This window comes from Diadema antillarum, unplaced genomic scaffold (genome assembly GCF_040938485.1).
Source record: "Diadema antillarum isolate AM-2024a unplaced genomic scaffold, OU_Dant_1.0 seq00002269_RagTag, whole genome shotgun sequence".
Classification (NCBI taxonomy): Eukaryota; Metazoa; Echinodermata; class Echinoidea; order Diadematoida; family Diadematidae; genus Diadema; species Diadema antillarum.
Genome location: NW_027272897.1, coordinates 162,036 through 189,607, shown reverse-complemented (window position 1 = coordinate 189,607; position 27,572 = coordinate 162,036). Strand labels below are relative to the sequence as shown.

The following is a 27,572-nucleotide window of genomic DNA, read 5'->3' as shown; positions in this document are numbered from 1 at the left end:
AAGCAATAATAAATTACATTGTGATCGAAGTACATCTATGTAGCAAACTAACTTATCACTTTATCATTGAATTGTCATAGACTGCACCTTGCTACTAACAATGAAAACTATTGGCCCTGAAATTAATCTTACATTAGTACATGTATGTTCTTTCTTTCTTTTACACCCAAGTACCAGGTATTACTTCTCTGGCAGGATAGACCAGTAAACTCTGTGGTATTGAATTGCATGCAGACTTCACATCACATCACATCACATCTGATACGGAAGTGGAGGACTGGTCCTGTAGTATTCCGGTCTCGACATAATATAATTATCTTCAACTTTGTTGCTTTATGTGCGTTGAGGAGCAGAGGTTTTGAATCCCCCCCCCCCCCTCCAGTGTCTATCTACTAAATCTTTGAAATTACTAATCAAGGAAGCTTCAACAACACTAGGAGGCAAGCTGTTCCAGTCGGCAACTACTCTCTGGCTGAAAAATGTACTTCGCAATTCTAATCTCGAACGTTTGGTGAAGAGCTTGTATTTACAAGTGTATGACCTCTTGTTGATGTGTGAATGGCTGGTTTGAAGAACATGTCACCAGAAATCCCCAACTTTCCATTGAGCAACTTATAAACAGTAATCATATCGCCTCTTCGTCTCCTGGAGTATAATGAGTGCATGTTGAGTTTTTCTAGGCGTTATTCATATGATAAACATTTGAGTTCAGGAATCATACGAGTGGCTCTTCTCTGCACTCTTTCAACTTTGTCAGAGTCCATTTTGTATCTCAAATGCCATAGAATGTTGCCATACTCCAAATGAGGTCGAACAAATGATACGAACTAAATGGGAAGTATTTCCATCGTCACTTGTGAAAAGGTCCTGTGTATAATCCTGAGTGTTTGATTTGCCTTTTGGACAGCTGCTGAGACATGTTGATGAAAATTTAATTCTTCATCTATTATAACGCCAAGGTCCTTTTCCTGCTTGGCTGCTTCCAACTCTACATCATTCATTCTGTAGAATGAATGATGTGCAGGATGGATACTGCTAGGGCCTGGTAGGGGAAAATATGACCAGGTAAGCTCTGAGATTGTACTGTATTAGTAATAGTTTTGGAACTACATTGTACATTGCATTAAAGATCAAAAGTGAGATTTTTTTGGTAACACCTAGAACTTTCAACGAAGCTTTTAACATTGGCTAATATTTCAAATTTTATCTTACCAGCGCCTAAAATTGTATTATGATGATATGTATAGGCCCACGGTAAGACAGCAAACTTGAATTTGTTGAGCTTCTTGGCTATTTCATTCTTTTCAATCTCAGATCATTATATTTTGTTCAGTTTGTAATTGTATAGGTTCATAGGTTGACACACATTCTCATTGACCTGTATGCTGTTTCTTTTTATCGCCCTCATTCCTTTCCCATTCATGTGTTCATCCCTTTCACACCACACCTACTCTTTTGTTTAACATTCTATATTAAGTTCGGTAGTCCGAACTTAACTTCCTTGTCCAGTCGGCCACTAATACATTGGGATGTTCGACAGTGACATAGAAAAAGAAGAAGTTCTCACCTCAGCTTGTTGACACCTTCGTTTATTTTCATTTCGTTTATTTTCATTTGTAGTCATAGTGAGTTGGGTTTTGACATTTTAGTTGATCTTTTCCATTCCTGTTACTCTCAATTTCAATTTCAATTTACATGTATTTTCATATTTCTCATGAAAATAGTACAGACAAAATAAAAATGTACAGCAGTCTGTCTCAGCATGAAGTCAAAGGTGAGTTTAGAATTGGGCTATGGTACTAGAAATATGATGGGGCCTATACTACGTATACAAGCAAGATTGTTCAGCTGCAACTTATACATGGAGAATAAGCTCATCAGGAGTCACATTCCAGCAGGGCTCCTAGTTAGAACCAGACTGTGTGAAACTTAAATTCTACAAAGAAAAATTACTCTAACCCTACTCCTATCACAATCCTAACCTTGATCCCAAGTCCTTGGAGAAAATAATACCAGAGCAATTGTTACAAGGTCACAGGAACAAATGTTGTATTCCGTTATAACACACTATAAAATGTGGTGGAATTAAATTCACATTTTATGAATGCACACTATTCACTGATGATGAAGTGTGATGACTCTAAAAAAAAAAATGTTTTTGTCACATATGTTTTTAATCCATAGTACAGCGCTACTTGAGACTTTTTTTTTAATTAAAGATATCAAATTTGTGTATATTGAACATCAGTGTAGATATGCACACACTAGTTGTTCTATATAAATATGAATTCGGAAAAAAAAAACACTGATGTGCAATTCACATGAAGTATGCCGTGTTTCAAATCAAATCTCATTTGACACTTGACAAACACATTCATCATGCATAAGAAAAGAATGGATTGATGGAAGAGTGAAAAAGAGACGGGGAAAGGAACCGGAAATATTGGCAGTAGGCGATCTATAGAGCCAGATGAAGAATCATGAAAAATACAGAACTTTACTCAGTTGTGGAAAGAAAGCTGTGTACACAGATGATACTTGGTAATGTGATAATTGAAAATGAAAGTATAATTATTTCAAGTCAAATGAGAATGTTCTGTTATTCAAGAAAAAAAATAGAGAGGAAATGATAAAATAATAGATGTTAAAATGACAAAACAACACAAAACAAAACATACAAAATGAACATTCTTGGAAAGAGCAGTACCGGTATACTGTAATCAAGGGCAGGGCAACAGTCGAAAGGATGCAATGGCCACAAAGCAACAGATTCTTTTGTGAAGGGAAATGAGAGCTTATGTGCATGACCTTGCCAATGCCTACCAGTGCATGTTGTAATGTTTCTTTTGTGACCCTGCATGACTGCAAATCATGTAACACTTTGAGTACCGTGCTTGAGAAGGAAGACCATTTGAGAAGCTAGTCAACTTTGCTGCTTGTTAAAAAAAAAAAAAAAATGTGCATGAATTCAACAGTATGAGTGCAGGATAAGCAAGGATTTGAGAATTTTATAATCAGCCTTGTTTTGTACAAATAAATAAAAATGTAAAAGATTAACACATATAATAGGGCTAAGGCATGGAAAAGATTAAGATAAGTCCAAGTTTGGTTCAATAGATCATCACAGTATACATAACATAGCTATAGAGGGAGAGAGAGATATACACTGTATATACATTTGTATATAAAAAGAAAATTACAAAAAAGAAAAAAGAAAAAGGTTTGATGGTTGGCCATTATCGTGCAGGTACAGGTGGCAGAGGATTTTTCTCTTGAATTAGGGTAAGGATTCCCATGGCAAAAATGGCTATGTCATCAAAACAAAAACAATTCCTTTTTATTTTTGAAAGTACACACAAAAGGTACATTGTAGGCCCTACAATCATAAACAAGGCCAATCTAGCAAGCACTACATTTCATTACCGGTTTCATGATATCAACCATTCAACCAAACCATCTATATCTACAGGTAAAATAACTGACCACTGGATATCAAACAATTTATTAATTAATGCCCATAAACAGACTCGCCCCTTTAACTTTTGCTTGTTTGTTTTTATTAAGAAAAAATGTAACATTTATTGGACAGAAATAACTTTTGAGTAGAACGCAGATCTATATATAAGATCAGCAACAACAACAACAAAACATTTAACAGTTAATATCAAATGCATATAATGACCTTCATGTAGTTCACATCGAATGATCTGCTACATAATTTGATTTCTTTTCTACTAATACATGTAGTACGGGTACGGAGTGGCCGGCTGCTCCCTCTGCCGCTCGCGCCCCGCCGCCGCGCCTCTCCGAGTGGGCATGGCGCTGCCAGCTCAGCTCTGCCACTGTGTGTATGAGCGAGCTGCAGTGGCGAGACCAGTGCGGTGCGGACACGGCAAAGATGAAATCATGCGAACAAATATCCAACATTTCACCAAACATGTGCAAAATTAAACTCCCTTGAAGATGACATTAGTTGAAGGAACCCTGAATACACCTTCATATATGATAAAATTAATAGTTTTACGGAGATTTACTGACAAAACAACAGCTAAAACTTAGTGGGCCGAGTTAGCCCACCGCGCGAAATGAACATGAACCTATGGGGATCGCGAACCGCGATAAAAACGTCTGAAATTTCATTTTTACGTCGTTGTATCCCCCAAAAGTTGGAATATATTCTTTACAGAAACCACTGAACACAATTCCATAAATATTACGGTTAGAAAAGACGTCATAAAGACGAAATAAACTCAAACACAGACAAGCGCTCACGATCACTATCGATACCAACGGGTGGGACAACTCGGCCCACTCTCGACGGGTGGGACGAGATGTCCCGTGGGCCGAGTTAGCCCGACCCCTATTTTACATGGTGCATCAACAATGCATATATCGGGTCAGGAAGCTGCGTGTGTAAATATCACGTACAATGTACTTTTTTATACAGTGTTTCGTTTACACGGTACTTTAATTAATATTCAGAGCTACCAAGTCTCACGCATTCTGCGTGAGACTGAAGCATTTGGGGTCTGTCTCACGATCTCACGTATGGCACCCATTTTTCTAAAGCATCGAGTGAAGTCTGCAACTTGGGCCAAGAATAAGGAGCATAGCTCAAAGGATTAAAGTGATAGTTGAAATTGAAGGTATATTTCCCTTTTGTCTCTCAAAATAAGTAAATAATAGTCACTAAATAAGTATGCACCAGATCGCATCATTAAGAACTAATGATTTAAAAAACTCCCTACCATGGGAGGGGGATGCCCCCCTCGTTCGCGCGCGCATGCGCGCGAGCGCCGAGACGCCGAGTCATGAAAATCTCACTCATAAAATTTTTTTGAACTTGGCATCTCTGCTTTGTTTCGTACTGTACACTAGCGAGACTCGAAATCGGAGATAAAGCTGTACAGACTGGGCGCCACGTACACAGGCTCGCTTCATGGTCAAGCACCACTTGTTTTTCAATTATGTACAGTACTTTTAGTAGGCACCAGCAAATGTAGCACGACGGTTCAGTGAGCCATGCGGCGCGTCTCGGATCGTGGCGTCTCGATCTCGGTCATGATTACTAGTTTTAGCTTTTCTTTGTGCGACATCTGTCACTAAATGTCTTCTACTTCTTCTTTGGTATACTCAGGGAGGTGGGAAGGTATACTCCAACGCCCCTCCCCCATTCCTATCTATTAAAAGTTACCGTATAAATACTGGAGTAGGGGCGGATCCAGGAATTCCGTAAAAAGGGAGCGCCTTTACAATATTAAAGGGGGCGCACGCACCCCACCCCCAATTATCTTTCTATTTCTTTTGTGGCTGTGTTCTTATTTGTTCCTTCAAACAATAAGGGGGGGGGGCCGTGCGCCCGGTGCACCCCGCCTGGATCCGCCACTGCTAATACCTCGAGCCAATCTCGGACATAAGGAATAAGAGATATGAAACTTTTTTACTGTATTGAAAGGGCAGGGTATGGTAAGGCGAGGAAGGATGCGTAAGAACAGTTCAGCATGCAGTCAGAAACTCAGCATAGATAATTTTAAAACAAGTCGATGTGAATCTAAACAGTAACAACTAGTAAATTGACTTATTGGATGTAGTGTAATAATCCACCTAATTATGAGATTATTGTATTCGTTTTTGTTTAGTGCTTTTTACATTCTTTGTGCCATTGGACCCTGTGATTGTAGGCCTCCCCATGTGTATAACTGTGTGTTTTGTGTCATTCTTGTATTGTTGTAAGCTGCCACGCACAGAATACTGAGCATATAATTGTGTGGGAGTTAATAGGCCTACCTTGTTATTCTATCTCAAAAGACTTTGCCACCAAGTCAAGTCTCATGGATCTGGAACAACTGGCAATTTGGCAGACAAGCGTTCAGGATGTAGGCGTACGTGCAGCATGCCTACTGAGGATGGGGATTTTGTGAATTTCCTGTCACGTTCTGTTCTGAGAGGTCCAGGATCATCTGCGTCCCTTGACACCAGAAACTGATTAAAGACTCGAATTTGATAAACGTAAACACCTTTATTTACACTTGTTGGGTTTTCTCTCTTCCCCAATCCAGAAAAGATATACTCACGACGCGCGCTGGTTGGTGGGCTGATCTTTTTTTTTTTTTTTTTTTCGCAGGATGTTCATTAGTGTGAGGGCCGGGAGAGGATTTGGCTCGCTGCAGAGCAAATGGGGGCCCGTTTCCTCGATCGGCGCTTATAGGACACTAGTGCATATATAATGGGATAAATAGGTTTTGTTTTATTCAAGCAAATCAGAAAGATTACAGAATTTTCAACAAAAATCTTTTTAAAAATCTATATAAAAAAATAACAATTTTCTTATGATTCCATCACGGGCGTGACAAGTAGAATAAATTTTATGTTAGCACTCGAACACACACACCCAATAAAACCTATACGACTTTCGAGATTCTTTCCATGGGGGTGGGGTGGAGGAGGGTGATACCAACTTGATATCAAATACCTATACAAATACTAACTTTATGTGCAGTGATTATTCATGGAGCTACAACTCTTATCTCATAGCTCAATGGTTCATCTATAATGATAGTTTAGAAAGATTGTTTAGCATGTAAATGGATTGGTATATTCAAAGATATAGGCCTAATATGGACGTCCTTGATATTGTATGAGTCGGAACGCCTTTGAGCGTATGATTATATAGCATTACAACTCTTCACAAGACTTGGAGTATGATCAACTGTGAAGATCTCTGTCTGATGATAAAACAATTACATGATTATAGAGGTCAGTATCGCGTTCTCAGAAAGGTCTTCCAATCCCTTGAAAACCCGTGCACTGCACAAACAATAATACTGTCAATCCAACAAGGGAGGTGATGGGAGTGTCTCTCCATCAGATCCTTCCTCGCTGGTCCAACCGAGTGTAGAAAAATAATAGCCAATCATGAATGAATTAACAGATTCTCAACACTGTGACAAATTACTAGACACGACAAAAGCTTGCATTGGCGTAGCGAAATTGAAACAAACTTTGGGGATAAAGTTCATGCACAACTATCAGCATTCTACCCTAGCACGTTGACCGACCGCATGTCATAATCAGTATCTTGCAAAACTTATCAGATTGCATGGCACGATTCGATTTGATTTTAGTTTATTATCAAGCCTGTGTATCATCATTATATACATCAGGGACCAACTTTTAACACGTCTGTGGCCAATAAGAGAAAAGGAAAAAGAGAGAAAAATCGAACCTCCTGCATGACTGTGTCAAAGAACTTAATCTTTCTTTTCAGATCTTTTTTTTAAACATAACAGGGTTTTTTTTTTTCCATAACTTTGACGACAGAATAAATCACACACGCTGACTGTTTTCTGTTCACCCAATGAAATTCGTTTCTATTATCAAGGTTATATGCATAACGATGGGACTGACATTATGAGAAGTGGGTGAATCAGTGATGTAATAAAAGGAAACGATCGCAAAATATTCTGAGACTACAGGGGCGTCACCAGCTTTTTTTCAAGGGGGGTGCGTTTTGACACTAAATGTTTACGAGATTTTTTGGACAGACATTTGGAATATAGGAAGCTCTCAATCCGAAGACTTTTACTGTTTTTTGAGGGAAACCAAGCGGGGAAAGGGCACCGGCGTAGCGAGGGAGGGAGCGAGCAAGGGGGGGGGGGGTGGAAGTGCCGGAAAGGGGTTGTACCCCCTATAAATGGATTATGGAATGACGGTGTGAAACGACAAATTACTGGCAGCGATATCAGGAGAATGGCATAACGACTACATGCGAGCGAGCGGAGCGAGCGAGCTTGAAAATTTTGACATTTTACAGTCCAGAAACTGCCGTTTGTAGCCATATTTTTTTGCTTTGTGAATTAAGGGGGGCGCACCGGGCGCATCTGCTGGCAATTACTGGCAGCAACATCAGGTGAATGGCATAATAATTACATGCGAGCTAGCGAAGAGAGCGAGCTCGGAAATTTTGACATTTTACAGTCCCAAAACTGCCATTTGGAGCCATATTTTTTTCGCTTTGGAAATAAAGGAGGGGCGCACCGGGCGCAACTGCCGGCAATCCACTGGCAGCAACATCAGGAGAATTGCATAACAATTAAATGCGAGCGAGCTTGAAAATTTGGACATTTTACAGTCCCAAAATTGCCGTTTAGTAGCCATATTTTTTTTGCTTTGGAAATTAAGGGGGGGGGGCGCACCGGGCGCAACTGCTGGCAATTACTGGCAGCAACATCAGGTGAATGGCATAACAGTAAATGCGAGCGAGCGAAGAGAGCGAGCTTGAAAATTTTGACATTTTACAGTCCCAAAACTGCCATTTGGAGCCATATTTTTTCGCTTTGGAAGTAAAGGAGGGGGGGGGGGGGGCGCACCGGGCGCAACTGCCGGCAATTACTGGCAGCAACATCAGGAGAATTGCATAACAATTAAATGCGAGCGAGCGATCGAGCGAGCTTGAAAATGTTGACATTTTACATTAAAAAAAAACAACTAAGCTATATTTCTTCGCTTTAGAATTTAAGGGGGGCGCATCGGGCGGAACTGCTGGCAAATACTGGCAGCAGCAATATCAGGTGAGCATAATGATTACATTCGAGCGAGCGGAACGAGCGAGCTTGAAAATTTTACATTTTACCGTCCAAAAACTGCCGTTCTTAGCCATATTTTTTCGCTTTGGAAATTAAGGAGGGGGGGGGGGGGCGCACCGGGCGCAACTGCAGGCAATTACTGGCAGCAACATCAGGTGAATTGCATAACGATTAAATGCGAGCGAGCGAAGAGAGCGAGCTTGAAAATTTTACATTTTACAGTCCAAAAACTGCCGTTCTTAGCCATATTTTTTCGCTTTGTAAATTAAGGAGGGGGGGGGGCGCACCGGGCGCAACTGCAGGCAATTACTGGCAGCAACATCAGGTGAATTGCATCACGATTCAATGCGAGCGAGCGAAGAGAGCGAGCTTGAAAATTTTGACATTTTACAGTAAAAAAATACTGCCGTTTGTAGCTATATTTTTTCGCTTTGGAAATTAAGGGGGGGGGGCGCACCGGGGCCAACTGCTGACAATTACTGGCAGTAACATCAGAAGAATGGCATAAAGATCAAAAGCGTGCGAGCTTGAAAATTTTGACATCTTACAGTCCAAAAACTGCCATTTGAAGCTATAGCTTTTTTGCTTTCGAAATTAAGGGGGCGCACCGGGCGCAACTGCTGACAATTACTGGCAGCAATATCAGGAGAATTTAAATGCGAGCGAGCGAGCTTGAAAATTTTGAAATTTTACAGTAAAAAAAACCTGCCGTTTATAGCTATATTTTTTCGCTTTTGAAATTAAGGGGGGGGGGTGGGCGCACCGGGCGCAACTGCTGACAATTACTGGCAGTAACATCAGAAGAATGGCATAAAGATCAAAAGCGAGCGAGCTTGAAAAATTTGACATTTTACAGTCCACAAAACTGCCGTTTGTAGCTATATTTTTTCGCCTGGGAAATTAAGGGGGGGGGGGGCGCACCAGGCGCAAGTGCGGGCAATTACTGGCAGCAACTTCAGGAAAATGGCATTACGACTAAATGCGAGCGAGCGGAGCGAGCGAGCTTGAAAATTTTGACATTTTACTGTCCGAAAACTGCCGTTTGAAGCTATATTATTTTTTTTTTCTCTTTGGAAATTAAAGGGGAGGGGGACGCCCGGTGCCCCCCTCCCCTGGATCCGCCACTGATAGTCAAAGGTGTGGGTTTATGTTCATGACTGGGGGAGGTGATGACCAGCGAGGTGGCGTCGAAGTGACCAAGCGGGGGAAGGATGTCCAAACTCTGCACTTTAGAGCATCCCTAAACTAATTGTGCGTGTTTGTTTGTGACTGTGTGTGTGTATTATATACATGGAAAAGTTAGGAATTAGCCCAGGTCAAGTCTTTTTATTGGCAATGCAAGACATTTTTATATAGACTAGTATGTAAAGCAACACTGCAAAATCAATGATCTAGCTTTAATAATAAAAACGAAGCGTAAGGTACACAGGTGTACATTCTACATCACATTGCGCAACATTGTAGCGACTCTTCGTTCGGATGTACTGAGTACACTGCGCACATCCTGCTTATATGTAGAATGCCAACCAGGAATCACGCTGAATCACAATCTTTTGTCGGGTCCGGGCTTTTTGAACAATGTTTCACATTATATACCTATTCAATTATGGTTAAAAGAAATCATAGAAAAATATCTTATCTCTTGATCATCCTTTCATTCAAAAGCAGTTTACTAACACTTGCATTATACTATTTCGGTAAGTCTTTTTTTTTTTTTACCAGCGGATTGGGAGGGGGCGCACCCCCCCCCCCCCCCCCCCCCCCCCGTAGTTACGCCACTGCTTTCGGGTGAAATAATTGGACAGATTTCTTGAATTCTAACAAAAAAACAAGAAAATCTTTTCATCGCGGGAATTATGATTATGTGGGGTGGGGCAAATGGTGTGCTTGCCTTCCAATATTTTTATAGGGGCAACATTTTTGTTTTCTTTCAAACACTGTAGAATACTAGTAGATATTATGTATAAAATCAGTGCTGCCAGAACCATGGGTGCGAATTGTTTTTGCCGACGATTTTTTTTTCTTTTTTTGTCCCTGGTGTAAAATATAAAAAAGATAGAAAAGAATATTTATTTAGTGTCCGGCGTTGAGGTCGCTCGTAGACTGATTTTTTTTTTTTTTTTTTTTTTTTGATCTGAAGGGGGGTGCGTTCGCACCCAACGCACCCCCCCTGGTGACGCCCATGGACTATATTTTGAGATACTGGTGTAGGTATACAGGGTCGACCATATCGTTTGCTAGACCCCGTAACCGCTCAACGAGAGATTGAAGTTCGATTCCTCTGTGGTTCGGAGATGTATAGCCCGTAAATGGCCGGCGGAAACGTGGGGCCGTGGGGGCTCGGGCCCCCACACTTTTTGTGCGCCATTTGCAATGGAATACAGGTCATCACTTTGGGCCCCCACACATTTTTTTTCTTCACCCGGAAGTACGTAAGTGGCACTAAATAGAGCGGAGATCTTGAAGTGTGAGAGCGGTATATATAAGGTACGTTTCTTTTTTTTTTTTTTTTTTTTTGCTTGTTAGCTCATGAAACCCGGAAGTGGGCCCCCATACTTTTGAAAACGCTCCGCCGGCCTACTTGTATATTGGCAAGATATTTCAGAATCCTGCTGTCAAAAGTTGACACACGGAAACTCTTGAAGCAGGGAGGTGGAAAATGTCTCTTTCCACCTCCCTGCTTGGAGGGTGGCAGCAGTATAGGTTACCGATAAGCCGCATTGAAGCGGAGTTCCCTATTAAATCCAGGGGCGGATCCAGGAATTCCGTATATTATAAAGAGGGGGCACCGTTACAAAATTAAAGGGGGCGCACGCACCCCTCCCCTCATATTTTCTTTTTATTTATTTTGTTTTAACCAAAAATAAAGGGGTGGTGGATACCCGGTGCGGTCCCCACCCCCACCCCCGGATCCTGCACTGAGAGTTTCATGTCGGTCATGCAGAGCTCTGTGATTATTATGAAGTGCATTATTTCTACGAGTTTCAGGGTGTCCCTTTTGTGCAGAGTATAGTCCAAAATCATTACGGCCGAAAGGTTTCATGAGGAGTTGGCTTTATTGATATCTCTGAGGAAAAAAAAGAAAAATAAACAAATTTAAGTTTGTGCACTTTCACACTTTTTTACTCGATCAACAGGTAAACCGAAAACTGGAATTAGTGTTGTCAACCGAACCAAACCGAATACAGTATTGATGCACTCGAAATAGATACGAAAAAGATACATATTTAACGATGATCATCTTTAAAAGACGCCAATTTAAACATCCCGATCATCTTCAACAACAACGACAACAACAATAATGATAACAACAACAATAACAACAACAACAACAAGTGAATAACGAATCGCCGATATTAGTGGTGACAGAAAGCCTGGTGCCCATAGTGTTATGCTGGTTGATTCTAACGTGTATGGACTCTCACGTGAACAACAGTATCCATCTCATTGGATTCAGTTCTCTTTTTTTCTTCTTCTTCTTCTTCTTTATTGTCGGCTTCTTAGATTAACATCCCTCAATGGGTCATTCATTCCCGGAGATAAGTGAAATTGTCCAGTGGTCGTGTTTGTTACAAGAATTTAGCCAGAGTGTATATGAGCCGCCACGCGGTCTTCGATGGTGTCTCATTGTCTCATAAGGTGCGGAATTTCGCCGATTGTCAGAGGATTTAATCCTGTGTTCATCCCTTATTGAAGGATCTACCCGTTCCTCGAGGACAAAACCTGAGGCTTTCCACCTATAGAGACCGCCTGCATATAAACTATACTTCCGTGCATCATCAATGTGAATAATGAAGAAAGTCGTTCAACCATTTTCTATGACAGAAGTCATCATAATCATAGGGATAAGTAAATGCAATGACGTAAAGAATGTCATATTACATAAAAAAGACCCCAGAAATCATGTGTAAATATACTATTCAATACAAGAAACTGGAAATGAAGCATTAACTTTATAGCTAAACAATGTTGTGCAGCATGACAGTGTCCAATAACCCTATCATGTGTTTCATCAAAATGAACCCCACGGAGTGTCCCCGGCCTGCCCCCTTTTTAGGAAAAAAAAAGTAATTCATACTAGGCCTATAAGCTTCACTGATGCTAATGATTATTTTGTATACCTAGAATATATAAGTTACATTTTGCAACTGAATGGGAGAACATATTTTTACTTCTGTATACTAGTCACAAATAAAAGAAACCAAGTGAAAACATAACACCATTCATGGTAGTAGACATAATAATGATCGCATCATTCATCTCTGTAATTCGACGAAAAGACACAACACAGACATCTTACCCCTCTCCCCACTCAAGTGATCATTACTTTTAATTGTACTGCATGCGCGTTCCAGCCCGGTTTCTCGGGAAAAGAGCATGTTTCAGGGGCTCATTTTGGGAGAAAAATCGTTGGAAAGTGAGTTATTTTTCAGTGCATTTTTCTGACAAATCTCTGATTAAACTGGGGTATATAGTTTTCAAATCGTATCCCCAACAATCCTGAAGGGAGTAGGGTCTGTAAAGAAGTATATAGTTTTCAAATCGTATCCCCAACAATCCTGAAGTATAGGGTCCCGAATGAGGTTAGTTTCAAACCCCGAAAAAAAAAATCAGAATTAGGGGTACAGTATTGCGACTTCTTGACGAATTTTCCCCTATTTCGCTGCAAAGCATACCGAGCTGGCCTTCTTTTCTCTGTACACTTCACCGGGGTTGGCAATCTTTCTTGGGGGTATGTCTAGCGAGCAATTCCCTTCCGAAAACCTGTGCAGGGGGAGGGGGGGGGGGGGATAATTTTGATTGCTCCCCTTTGAAAAGCCCGTGGCAGGGGATCAAAATCCAGAGACTCCAACCCAAAGTACCTTCTGATCTGGAGATTCTCCCGCCTGAAACCCCGAGCAAACGGGAGACTCAAAGTTGATGTGTGCGAAGCGCGAAATTCCCAGGGTTCTAGATGCTCTCTGGTGCTATCTAAGGCTTATTTTTTCAACATACGATAGAAATATGTAAGAAATCCTTTCCAACGGGAGACAAAGAGCCAGGGCGGGAGAAATTAAATCTCAAACGGGAGAACGGGAGATTTTGCAAAAATGGGTTTTCGGCGGGAGATCTCCCGTCGAAAACGGGAGAGTTGGAGTCTCTGAAAATCGTACCCAATTTCCATCATTAAAGTTGGTATCTTTTGTTTCATTTTGTTTTGTTTTGGGGTTTGTTTGTTTGTTTGTTTGTTTTTTTGTTATTGCACTCACAGAACTTGTCACGACGAGTGACAAAAAAAACTGCAGTCAAAAAAAGATCAAAAAATAAAAAAATAGCGCCCTCATACGCTACTTCTCTGTACTGTGACTACTACTACTATGTTTTAGTTCGGTGCTACTACTACTCTCTAGTACTAGAACTTCGAATATTATCGTCGCCAAACTTCAAGAAAAGGGAATCTACATTGGTTATATCAAGATTATTCTTTTGATAAGGTAAACTCAAGTATTTGTAACTATCTATTAAAGCAACTGAAATTATCTATGTTCCCTTAGTTCCTAATAAGATCGACAACGTATTGTCTGTGAGTCACAGTTCGGGGCAATGTGTTTAGAGTAGTCCCATATATGTAATCTGACGTGGGTAATTTTATGAATTCCCATCAATTGCATCCATGACCATGTGTAGTGTAGGTAGGCCTACTGTAAACATGGTAAAAGTGGTTTCTTTCGCGTAGGCCTACAGATACTTTCCGCGGTTTCCATCGGTGCCGACTTTTTCGTGTGTGTTTAAATTCGCGGTTGGCAAAAACTGTTTTATTTTGCACATGAAAACCCAAACTATTATCCAATTATTCTTTTATTGATTTATTAAATAGAAAATGGAAATTAAAGATAGAATTAAAGGCAGGCTTAATACCTGAGACTGGTGAGAGTGAAATCCTGTCGATTCTCTTGTAAGTTGTACCTACATTGCGCGGTATCGCTGTGTGTGTGTTGACCATCAATACATTCAATGTCTATGCGCGGAATCTTCGTGTGTGCATGTGATGTGCGCAATAGCGTTATAACAAGCGGCGAGTTCAAAACATTTTCGCGTGATGTTAAACTTAAATTCGCGGTTCAACCTCAAAGTGCGAAAAGTGTGAAAATAAAACCACCGCGAAGAAACCACTTTTACAGTATGTGGCATGGCATGTCAACACACTACGTCATTATCATCAACATACTCACACTCAATCATGTCAATTAAGCTTGAAAGGAAACCAAAATCTAAAGTCTCAATGAGAAATGTGGATTGAGTCAAAGCAGCAACATCATTACTATAATAGAGCACATCAGTGAAAGTTTGAGGAAAATCAGACAATCAATACAAAACTAAAGTTAGGAATTTTAAAAGTTTTGATGTTGGAACCTCTGAATGATGAGGAGACTAACGTTAGAATCCCTACTTTTTGAGTTTATGACATCATGAACTCATCCATGTGTAGACAGCAGTATAAAGAAAATGCAAAGAAAATTCAATGTGCTTTTACTTTTCTACTAGCGTAAAGAAAGAGCACTTCACTATCGACCGCTTTTAGAAAGCGGGGTGGGGGAATAATTACGATCCTTGACGTAGAATTATCTATGTCACTATCAAGTTGATGGAATGTGTAACTTTTATGAAAAATCAATTTTTGTGGAATTCTCTGTAATATTTTCTGTATATTGTTGTTCACACATGACATCATGAAGTCTAGTAGTCTCCTTATCCAGTCATTACAACAGCAAAACTTTACAGATTAATGACTTTTGCACCGATTGTCTGATTTTCCTCTAAACTTTTACCTATGTGTCTACTAATGCAATGTTGCTGCTTTCACTCAATCCACATTGCTCTTTGAGTTTTGGTTTCCTTTTGAATTAGCTATAGTGTGTCTATTCTGACATTTGTGTCTCTGTGGGACTTCATGACTGTGATCTGAGCCTACATCTATGAGTCATGACTGTATGTAAGCATGACTATGAGACTGCATGCTGCAATTATTGATACTTCATAACTTTACTTGCTTTAGCCTGCAATTTGGGGTTCTAGGCCAGCTATTTTAGTTCCAAAAGTTTGAAGTTTAACTTGATTATTTAGACTCACAAAGACTGTTTACTTTTTTGTTGACAGCATTGAGTTTAAACTAAATAATAAACTTACATTTCAATGATGAGACATATTTACAGGTAAATTTTATTGAAGACAGCTGAAGAAAGTGATAACTGAATCAATATCAATTTAGGGAAAAGTGAGTACCGGTGGAACGTCTAAATAACCATCGGCAGTAAACTACCAGTAGCTGTATTTACATTGTAGAGAATACAAGCAATGGAATACAATGAAAGTAGTACTTCCAGTGTATTCTCATTGTAGAGTTTTTAATTTTCACCAAATTCTAAGCAAAATGGAGGCTATATTGTACATGTTTTCTTATGTGGTTCACATCTAAAAGCTTTTCAAACATCATTTCACACATCTCGCACCAGACTATCAAGGCCCCTCTGAATACAGAGACAGGTGTGATCAAGAGTGTGGAATCAGGATGCCTCGGTATGCTCAGATAGTCATGGGACCTGCAGGGAGTGGCAAGGTGAGTTATCTGCAGTGCATACATGCCGCTGTAATATTAAAAGTTGGAAAACAATGATACTAAAAAGCCTTTAGTTTAATCTAAAATTAGTGGTCGATTTGGGAAGAAGTGACATCACAGAATAGTGCCAATTAATAATAATAATAATACATACAATTTCTATAGCGCCGTTCTCCACTTTGGTTAAATGCTCAAGGCGCTTTACAATTCAGTGACCTATTTGACAGAGGTAACGATGGGCGAAGTCAGACGTCTATTACGTGTAATAAATTGTCCAAATTGCAAGTACCGATACTAGGGAGTGATAGATTAGCTTCAATGTGTCAGAGCATTGTGACTCATATTTACCAGTGGTACCCGATCTCACTTGAAATTACAGCATATAATGAGCATCAAATGATCCCCCCCTATTGGTTCTGGATGTTTTATTATAATACAGTCAAACCTGTCTATAGAAGCCACCCAAGGGATACGGAAAAAGTGGCGGTTATAGACAGGTGGCCGCTATAGACAGGTAGTCCAACTTTGTGTGCATTGCCTACATGTACATGTATCATCGTTGTATACATATACATGTACGTCATGTATGTGTGTACGTATGCACGTGTGTATCATGCATAGAATAATGCTGGTGTTTATGAAATTTTTGCACAGTACATGTAGCATGTGAACAGTCATGAAGAAAGCTTAACACTAGTGCATTATTGTGACTGAATAAGTGATGAATGCAACGGTGGCGATCACTGAACGTTGCCCAGAAATGACTGGCACGGCTAAAAAGCAGAAAAACATGCTGAATTATCGGCTCGGCTACGGCTCCATCAGGTTTATGGCTGCTATAAACAGGTCAAAATCTACCGCGGGAAACAAAATTTGTGGCTGCTGGCCGCGTTAGACAGGTGGCCGCTACACACAGGAACTTTAACATGGCTTTTCTCTCGGGGGGATTTTTCAGTGGCCGCTATAGAGAGATGACCGCTAAGGCAGGTTTGACTGTACTGTATAATTACATAAGTAGGGCCTTTTGATAGTGAATATTGTGAACGGTTGAAAGTGATAAGTACAGGCCTATGTGTTTCTAGCAGCCTATCCACACTAAAGCTGACCGTTAGAAATATGGTTCTTGTATTTGTAGCCCTGACATGAGAAGTTGAATTAATTGGGCACTTTGTAAAATCAGGTACCCAACATGTGACCTCAGTCCCTTTCCACTTTGGTTGACTTCCATGAGGACATTATACTTATAAAACTGTTTTCTGTATGGCTTTTTCCCACAAATCCCATACAGGAGTCTGCAATTAGCGTTAGTATCAACTCTTATGGAACCCCATGATGCATCTAAAAAGAAAAGACAGTACTTGATGTGGACAAATGTATGCAAAGAGGGCCCTATCTCATATAAAGTTGCTATATTAGCTGAACTCTTGCTGCAATGGCAAGTGTCATGGTAATAGCATGAACCCTGCTTCCTGATTGGCTGTTGCTATGAGAAGTTGCCATTCTAGTAAGAGGTGCTATAACAACACTTTTTTTTTTTAGTGAAATGAGATCCAGATTGCCACTGGTAATGAAAGAGAGCTAAGTTAACCATATGCTTTCTTGCGTTTTTTGTTCCACTTTAGTCTACTTACTGCAGCAATGTCCAGAAACATTGTGAGACCATCGGGAGACAGGCCCATGTTGTGAACTTGGATCCGGCAGCAGAGTTCTTTGACTATCAGCCAGTTGCTGGTAATTCTAGTTCAAATCTTTATCTGGACACAAGATCATTTTCTATGACTTGCTTATCTCTGTTAATCCTTTAAATCTGTGCCACAGACTTTAGACAGTGTACACAATGCCATGGGGTTTTCAGTGCCAGTCAACACTTAAAACACACAAAGGGTGAACACAATAGTGAGGTGATGTGCAAACTGAGTTTTAGATATTTGTGAGCAATTTTTGTTCGTCTTGGAATGGAGTGTTTGAGTGATGCATAAATGCTCTAATTCAGGCAGTTTTAGTGCAATTTTAAGTAAATCCCATTTCATTTCAAATAGCATTGCTCACTGCTTTCTCATATTGTGAAATTCACAATCATCACTGGTTATGTATATGGCTAATGCTGATCAATCATAAGAAGCCGGCAAAATTAAGCCTCCATGTCCAAATAAGTATGATTTATTTGATACAGTAAATTTTCACGATTTCAGACTTTGCAACGTGTAAAGAATCCATTTTTATTGTTGTGGGTTTTAGAATCTGCATTTTGATTGGCCAGAAAATCTTCTTGTTTTTAAAGGCCTCTGGATGAAAGATCAATGAAAATCATTTGGTTTTTTTTTACATGTTATATTAATGTACCCCCCCCCCCCAACCACCACCACCACCCACACACCTCTTCCCCACACACTATAATGGATGTGAAGTATTATTGCTTTCCGTGCTACAACCCCTGAAGCTGGTTTTGCATTATTTTCAGATATCCGGGAATTGATTGAAGTTGGTGATGTCATGGAGGATGAGAGTCTAAGGCTGGGACCCAATGGGGGACTCATATTTTGCATGGAGTAAGTGTTCAAAAATCTCACCATCATTGCTTGCATTGCAGAGGCCAATATAGTGTTTGTATATTCAACTTGATTTCATGAGTGTAGGACAGTAGGAGTTAATTGAGAAAATTGTCATACAGGAAATGGAGTTGCAAAATGTTTGATAATGGTGGTTAGTAATGTTAGAAACAACTAGAGAAGCACTTTGCGAGTGCAGACCTCCACTGAGCAGCTCGTTTTCACCACTGATCTTGTTCTTCCATAGAGATCAGTGATTTCCATCCATACATGTGCTTACTAAAAATCGCCCGATTTCCCAGTATCAAAACCTTTTGCAACGTTATCAACTTCCAGCTGTGCTTTGTACCTCGCTGTAGCAGAAACTAGAACATATGAGTGCATGTATGCAAACCTCAAGTTCATCGACCCTACCTGCCAAAATATCGAAAATCCTTCATAAAATCCATAAAAATTCCTTGAACACTAACAAAATTTAAACATCTGTTCCTTGTGTCATTCTCAATCTTTTTGTAAGTTTCATCTAAATTCGTTGACAACTTTTTTGAGTTATTTTGCACTCAGATAAAAAAAAAACAACCAACAAACAAACCAATGCTGATGAAACATAACCTCCTCCCTTGGCAGGAGTACTAATGTTGATCATAATGGCATGAAATATGCCCTGTCTTAATGAGTGAGTTGACATAAATGTGTATGTTGTAATTCTGCTCGACATGATGATTTGTCAATGAAAAATCAATCGCACAGAATGCTGTGTGTATTTTGACATGGTGCTCATTTTAATCTCTTGTAGATACTTTGCCCAAAACTTTGACTGGCTGCAGGAACAACTCGGAGAAGTTGATGGCGATTACATTATCATTGACTGCCCAGGTAGAGAGATTGATTTCTCCTTCCAGCTTCTACTTTCTTTTGAAGCTACATCTGTTTGTATGTATGTGTGTGTGGTTTTTTTTTCAGTTTTGGGATATGACAGAGATTACAGATCTGTAGAAACCAATAAACTGTATTGTAGTTCAAGTTCAAGTTCAAGTTGATTTATTTCACTTCCAACAAACAAATAATAAGAAATACAAGAAACGCTCATATACACAGTCATCATGAAATCAGTACCACAATGCGATGAACAGAATAACATTGTAAAAGAGATACAGGTAAATTATCAACAGAGATACAAATAACTGTTACGTCACTGTAGTAAATGCATCAACAATATTGCTGGAAATTTGCTGGATATTTTACAAGATGATGTTACTTCTTAAATTTTCGAGATTATCTTTTGGCTTCTAAACCATAGACATGCGTACATTAGCACTGACTGAATCTTTCCATTAGAAGTAAGGTAAGATATGAACAACAATGGCGAAAAATGCAGAGCAAGAAAGATGCAAGTTTTTCTTGGCATTTCCTCCATGCAATCTGATTCTAGAATACTGAAAGTTTGATCACAGGAATGAATTATTTCAAGTGTTCTTTCATCACTTAACCCTCTGTGTTTCACTTTTATCTCCTGTCCTTAGATATGTGCATGAAATTTTTACACTTTTAACTTGTTGGCACAGAAAGGGTTAAAAAAAAGGAGATGTACTCATGTATTTCTCATTGAACCTTTCAGGTCAGATCGAGCTCTACACTCACATTCCAGTCATGAGGCAGCTGGTTGACACTCTTCGCTCCTGGGACTTCCGCATCTGTGGTGTCTTCCTCATTGATGCCCAGTTTATGGTGGACACCGCCAAGTTCTTTTCAGGTCAGTGTTGGCAATCAATAATTCTCAATAACCTACATGATTGCTTTTATTTCATCACACCTTCCAGCGAAAAAATGCTTAGTTTTAGCCCTGCAAGGCAGCCAGGCTAGCTGTAAAGTCAGTGGCATGTCTAGTTTTCCAGTGAAGATGTCTATGGTTCAAACCCCTGTGATGTTCTAGTGTATGCCATCAAGCAGTTTCTTGTGTTTGTAGGCAAAGTGCATTGTCCCCGAGATAGGGCGAAGTATGAAGTCATACATGTGGGAGAGTCACAACCAGTCCTGTGCGTGATTAAAGTCCCTCTGTACTTCTTGCAAAGAGCAGAGTAAGGTAAAAACTCAGGGAAGTGGACAGTTTCATGCATTTTCAGGGAAGTTTTTGAAAAATGCTGGACCATGTGTGCGGTTTATCCAAGGTGACTCAGTATTCTGTATCATATTATGTCCTTGTATTATAAGAAGAAGAAAAAGTAGTTCACTGGGCAAGCTTCAAGACTGCAAGATGCCCCATTGGCCCTTATGTATCTTTGAGTGTGAAATAGGATGAAACTGGAAAAGTATTTGTGTGTGAGCTAGAAGAACTTTTTGCAAAAAAAAAAAAAAAAAAAAGCTACTTTTCTTTCTCCAGGAAATTTCATTCTTTACAAGTTAATTAATGCTCATTTATTTGGCCTTCCTTTCTCTTTCCCTGTCTGTTCAAAACTCATATTAGCAGTGAGTCATTGATAATACATGTACAAATAATACGGACTGTTCCATTTGTGTGTAGGGATGCTGTCGGCTCTCTCCACCATGGTCAATCTGGAGATTCCTCACATCAACATCATGAGCAAGATGGACCTCCTCAATGCTGCATCCAAAAAGAATATAGAAAGGTATTTTTATTTGTTTATTCCCATCCCTTGTCCCTTGAATGCATTTAAGATAATGACAAGAAGTCTGATTTTTGTGATGAATTCCTTTAACATCACAGGTATGAACAGATGCAGACATACACAATGATGTGTTTGTATCTGATAGTTTTTGTGATGAATTCCTTTCACAACACAGGCAAGGACAAATACAAAGATACATATTGATTCCAAGCTGCGTTCTGAAAAAAAAAAAACAGAAAAGAAAAAACTACACGAATGGCAAAATGAGTGAAGAAACAGTCAAGAGCACATTTGCATGTTATTTCCATCTAGGAGAATACAAATATATTCCATTTACATCCAGAATTACTCATGAGAGGTATGTAGATGGTAGTCTACACTAGGTTTTGACATATGCACCTTTACTGAACAAGATATGAAGATATTGGTATGTCCTTTGCCAGAATTAGAGCTACATTGTGTTCTGTGTGTGTGAATCCCCTATTAGATGAACCCTGAGTCAGATAAAATAATCTGCAATGTGCTCAGAAGTAATTTCAAAGTTGTGTCGAAGTGACAAACTAGCATTGTGGTCTTTTTTGTCATGAACATATTTGGCCTATGTCAGATTGACTCCATTAGTATTACTCAGTTTACTCCCATTTACCTAGATTTTGCACTTGCATGCAATTTAGATGTACTCTTTCAGTTGCCTTGGCAACCTTTTGTCTCATTTTATTTTTAATTGTTACATAGGTTTCTAGATCCTGACCCCAAGGAGCTAGTGATGGAAGAGGAGCACATGTCAGAAAAATTCCAGAAACTCAACATGTCCATTGCAAACTTGGTATGTATTTAACTGCTGTTTGTCAGAGTCAGTCTTTTTGGTAAGTGAGGGATGATACATAAAATCTGTTTTGATGTTTGTTAGGAAAGAGATTACTTTATTTTAATGTAGTTGTTTGAAAAGTAGTTAGAGTATAGTTGTGGGATTCTTGTGATGCATAATCTCCATTACATTTGTAAGTTTAAAGTAGAATAATGTGTATGTCAGATAATTTGGAAGCCTGTGAAGTGATTGAAAGATTTAAAAATTTCTTGTCAATTTTTATGAGTGTTCTGACAGGAAAGAGGGCAGCTTGTACAATTTTGTGCAGATGAGCAAAGATGAGGTTACATAGCTTCCATTCTTTGAAGCGAAGCATAGGCCATTTGCATGAATACTTTGTCTTCATGTTGCTGTGGTGCATCAACTTAACGCATTGCCATCATGACTCTGTCTTGACACCTTGACACACAAATTGACATCATGTATTCACATTGTGTCCTGGCACCATGCCCTACAGGCAAAGTCCAGACCAGATGAAGGTTAGTCTGATAAGAAAAAACATCATTTTATGAGCGAAGCAGTGAAAATTTGATCAAAATCGATGAAAATTAAGAAAGTTTTTTAATTGGAGTCAAAAGGGGCCTGAGCTTACGATCCTAGCAGAATCTTCGTCAGAGGCAAAATGACAAACAAGCAGGGAAAGCAATCACATATAAGGACTTCACACAAGAACAGACAGGTACAGGCTGGGTACACAGAACAAAGAAAACAAAGGAGAGGGTGGGAGTTCGTGGGCAAGGAGCCCAACAGGTAAAGAGAGGGGGATTAGAGCAGGAGGGTGGACAGACAAAGGGCAGAGGAGAGTGGACAGACAAAAGGCAGAGGAGGGTCAGTGGTGATCAAGAGGATCAAGGGGGCAACCAATGTAGGAAAAGGATGAATAGGGAGGCAACATCAAAGAAGATAAGGAACACCAGAGGGATAAAGAAAGGGAAAGAGTGAAAAAGCCAACAGCAAGGGGAAGGGGGGGGGGGGGCTGAGCAAACAGTGAACCCTGAAAGGAGTACCAGGAGGAGGCAGCAAAAGGAAGTAATCAAATAAATCAAAGTATATATACACACAGTAATGATAATGATAATTGAAGTAACAATAATGAAAAAGATATTGATAAAAGAAATGAAATAAAATACATATGAAAAAACTGGGGGAAAGAAGATTGTATACAATGTACACTGTGTGTGGATAGGCAGGCAGGCAGGGCATAGTAAGCACAATAAGTATAAACCAACAAAACCAAGTGCGTGTATGTTTAGGTAGAAAAGGGCTGTATAAAAGAGACTCGGACTAGAGGAAGGGATTAATTGGGAATAAACAGGTCTGCAAATGGAAAAAGCGCAAAGAAAGAACAAAATGAAATTCAAAAGTTTTTTAATTGTGACATTTTGCTAATATGCATGCAATTTGAATCAAATTTTCACTGTTGTACTTATAGATTTACTTTTTATTTGGGGGCTAATTTTTATCTGGTCTTGATTTCCCCTTTAACACATTTTCTTTACACTGTGTTTTGACACCTAGACATATATTTGACACTACATCTTGACACCGTTCAATAACACCTTGTCTTAAAAACCGTGGCTTACATTCGACGCTGACACTGCATTTTGACACTGTACTCTGACACACTGCCTTATAACCACATCTGAACACTATGTCCAATGATTTCCACCCAGATCGATGACTACAGCCTGGTAAGATTCATGCCGTTGGATCCGTCAGAGGAAGACTCAATGAGCGACATCCTCTTCAGCATCGACAGCAACCTCCAGTTCGACGAGGACCAGGATGTCAGGATACCAAGGGATGAGGAGGGTGATGATGAGGATGGAGACGGAGGTGACTGGTGAAACTTGAGGGACAGAACTCGAGAACTTACCTAGACTGTCAGGTCCTAGGTCCCAAGTCAGGTCCCAAGTGTCTGCACTCAAGCGTGCGCCTGTGTCAGCTGGACTGGTAGATCTAGACCTGGTTTTGAAAAGGCTCTGAATGTTGATGGCTTCACACTCTATCATAGCTCTGGCTTTTGAAGGAGATGGTCTGCGAGATACGGGGGATCTTGTAGTCACCAGTTTGCTGTAGTCCCATGGACTCTGTGCATATTGATGGTGCACCATCGTGACTATGTCAGAACAAGAGTCGCTGCGTAAAGAAAGATGTAGAGGTGGCCTACGCAGCCTATCACAGGTGATCAGTCTGCGAGATTCTGCCAATAAGTTTGCCACTGTGGCCTGCAGCCACAGTTCATGAGTGATGTAATAAGGGAAGATGGAGTTTCAGTGTCACAAAATCATGTATTTTTCAATTTGTCCCAACTTTTATAGCTGCAGCTAAACAGTTGTTGTCACCGGCTTCAGAGATACAGTGACTTTTTTTTTTTTTACTCCTTATAAAACAGGGACAAGAAATGATACTTAAGTGAAATGCATTCTAAACATTTCATGCTAAGTTAATGGGCAGGTTTCTGTATTTTCTGCAATTATGCCTGCGACAGAAAGGGACAGGGTAGATAAAGTGGAAACTGGAAAATAAACATTACCAAGAAAGTAACAAAATACATCTATCTACCGATGCACCTAAAGTTAGGTACCCCAACTGGACAGATGATCATGCTACTACCAAATGAGAGTACCGATAACAGTCTATGTAATTCATTTTATTTCATAATCCATTATATTCTGATCATGCCACAGTCACTTTCAACAAAGATTGACCGCCTTATTTTATTAAAGTCATTTAATCAATAACTGCGTAAGTTATATGTTGAATTGTTCTCAACCAAAATCTTTGAAAGTGATAATTGTAAATCGTGAATGTCTCATATCCAATCTGAAATAACCTGCAAATATATAGGACTTTTGGATGCGTGCATTGATGTTGTAGATATCACGTGAGGCGCTATTTTGAAGCTCTAGTATGATATTCACACATCACATTGTCTGACCTGTTCTTTGCTTACAGTGAGAAAAGGTCCATCCTGATTTGCTGGTTTCCCAGCTCTAGCTCTAAAATGTTTGTGAAGTCTTGGCAGCCTCCTACTACTGTATGTTCACTCAGCTTGTTAATCTCATCGACTGGAGTTAAAAAGTTCTTTTTTTTTAATTCCTCTTAAGTAAAGCCGTCCAAGTATAAATTGGATGTCAAATACATCTGCTACCATGAACATGATTCTATTCACTCAAGCAAATTGTGTAAATTCTTGTGCAGGATTGGATATCTTATGCTGTGTCAAGTCTCTGATGTTTAAAAATAAAACTTGGTTCTAAGAAGGGCTCAAAATTTATCTTCCACCATTTTGAATCTGCTTGCCATATACCGGGTACTGTATCGAAATCAAAAGGGTCTACCAAGAAACTTTTGTGGCTGACATGATCTGCCAGAATATAAGTCGTTTTGGAGGATTTTGAAATCATAAGTGTGAAACAGTTTTGATCGCATGCACACAACTCTTAATTTCTTGGAGGGGCCTCCCTCTTCAGTAGATGGTACCATTAGATATGTTACATGATGATCAATCTTTCTCGAGCAGTACTGCTTCCCAACAAGCTGCATGTGATTCACTCATGTGGAAATCAATGCATACTGCTTCGGGATGAAAAATTATGTAGCAACCACGATCAGAGGTGCTCTGAGATTGCTAAACACTGTCCGTTTACCCAGCTGATATTCTGTTATCACAGTGTTACTGTAAAATGAGGAATGTTTGCGTTAATTTTAATTTTGTAAATTTCGCTAGAACCAAGATTCGCGAAATTAAAATGCATGTGAAAGTTCTTGTCTAAACTATATGCAGTGAATGTTAGAGGCAACTCGTGAAAATTTCATGCCGCAAAAAAGGCCGTTGGCTCCGGTTTGCAAAAATTTCATACCGCGAAAATAAATATTGTGTTTGACAGTATTTCACTCATAATATGCATGTATGTGGTCAGTTTAGAGCATAAATTGACAGTTTCTGCAGCCATACAAAAACTATGTTTCACCCTTAACACGGATGAATGAGTACATATGTATGTTACGCACAAGTCTGTTATCAGCAAGTGTGTACATATTCTGTACACTGTATAAGCAATGAATTGATTGTGTCTTTTTTGTGTGAAAGACATCCCTGTTCACATTTAAACAGTGGATCTTTGAAATTGATTAAATGATCGAAGTATGTGCATTAATTGTGCTCTCCAGAAATAGGTCCTTTATGGTTGGAAATTGATCAGTGTATACTTCAGGAGTGGCAAACACACACACACAACACAGACACAAGCATGAACACCAAATATTGCTGATTAGCTAGTGTATAACAATACACTCCACTGTGTTTAAATTTGTTGTCGAATAGAGTAAAATCAAACATAATATGGGGCAAGTTTCATCATAATTGGACCTTAAGGAAGTTTAAGGGATTTGAAATTTCACAAGTTAAGGAAGTTTAAAGGGTGTGTACAGTTCTGGTCGAGGTGTAGATTTAGCTTTTAACGTTTTGTGAGATATTTAGAAACCACTCTATGAGATGTCAAAAAGCATGCAGTTCTAAGGGGTATCAAAAGTTTATTCGATGAAAATCGGTTTTGAAATGGCTGGGATATCCAAAAACAAGGTGAAACAAAGAGATCCTAATAAAGGCGTGGCCTGTCGCCTTTTATTACACACTGTATTATTACTTTTTTGGATATCTCAGCCATTTGAAAACCAATTTTCATCAAATAAACATTGAATCCTTCTTAAAATTACATGCTCTTTCATATTTCATAAGAGGCTTTTCATTATCTCACTTAGGAATGTTCAAAACATGAATCCCTACCTCAACCAGTACTGTACAGTCCCTTTAAAGGGTGTGTACAGTTCCGGTCGAGGTGAGGATTTAGCTTTTAAAATTGTGCGAGATATTCAGAGACCACTCTATGAGATGTCAAAGAGCATGCAATTCTAAGGGGTATCAAAAGTTTTGATGAAAATCGGTTTTGAAGTGGCCGAGATGTCCAAAAACAAGGTAAAACAAAGAAATCCTAATAAAGTTGTGGCCTGTAGTCTTTTATTATTATCACTTTTTGGGATATCTCAGCCATTTGAAAACCAATTTTTATCAAATAAACCTTGAATCATTCTTACTATTACATGCTCTTTCATATTTCGTAAGGGGTTTCGCATTATCTCACTTAGGAATGTAAAAAAAAACATGAATCCCCACCTCAACCAGTACTGTACAGCCCCTGTAAGGGATTTTAAACTTCAGAAGTTATCATGAAACAGTGGTATTGGTGGTACATGTAACTACATAGGCTAATCTGATGACAGTAAGTACAGTACTGTAGTGTTGAAACCATATGGCAATGATATACATGTTTTTCCAACAGG

The 27,572-nt window shown here is 39.4% G+C and overlaps 1 protein-coding gene across 1 annotated transcript; it reads left to right on the top strand.

Moving 5' to 3' along the window:
• The first annotated feature begins 13,971 nt into the window (after window positions 1-13,971).
• LOC139714422 (GPN-loop GTPase 3-like) lies at window positions 13,972-24,280 on the top strand. The gene is made up of 9 exons (XM_071626131.1): window positions 13,972-14,059; window positions 16,079-16,182; window positions 17,805-17,913; window positions 18,644-18,731; window positions 19,528-19,607; window positions 20,350-20,484; window positions 21,253-21,358; window positions 22,094-22,184; window positions 23,900-24,280. The coding sequence occupies exons 2-9, from the start codon at window positions 16,135-16,137 to the stop codon at window positions 24,071-24,073; spliced, it is 831 nt and encodes a 276-aa protein (XP_071482232.1). The 5' UTR covers window positions 13,972-14,059; window positions 16,079-16,134; the 3' UTR covers window positions 24,074-24,280.
• The last annotated feature ends 3,292 nt before the right edge of the window (window positions 24,281-27,572 follow it).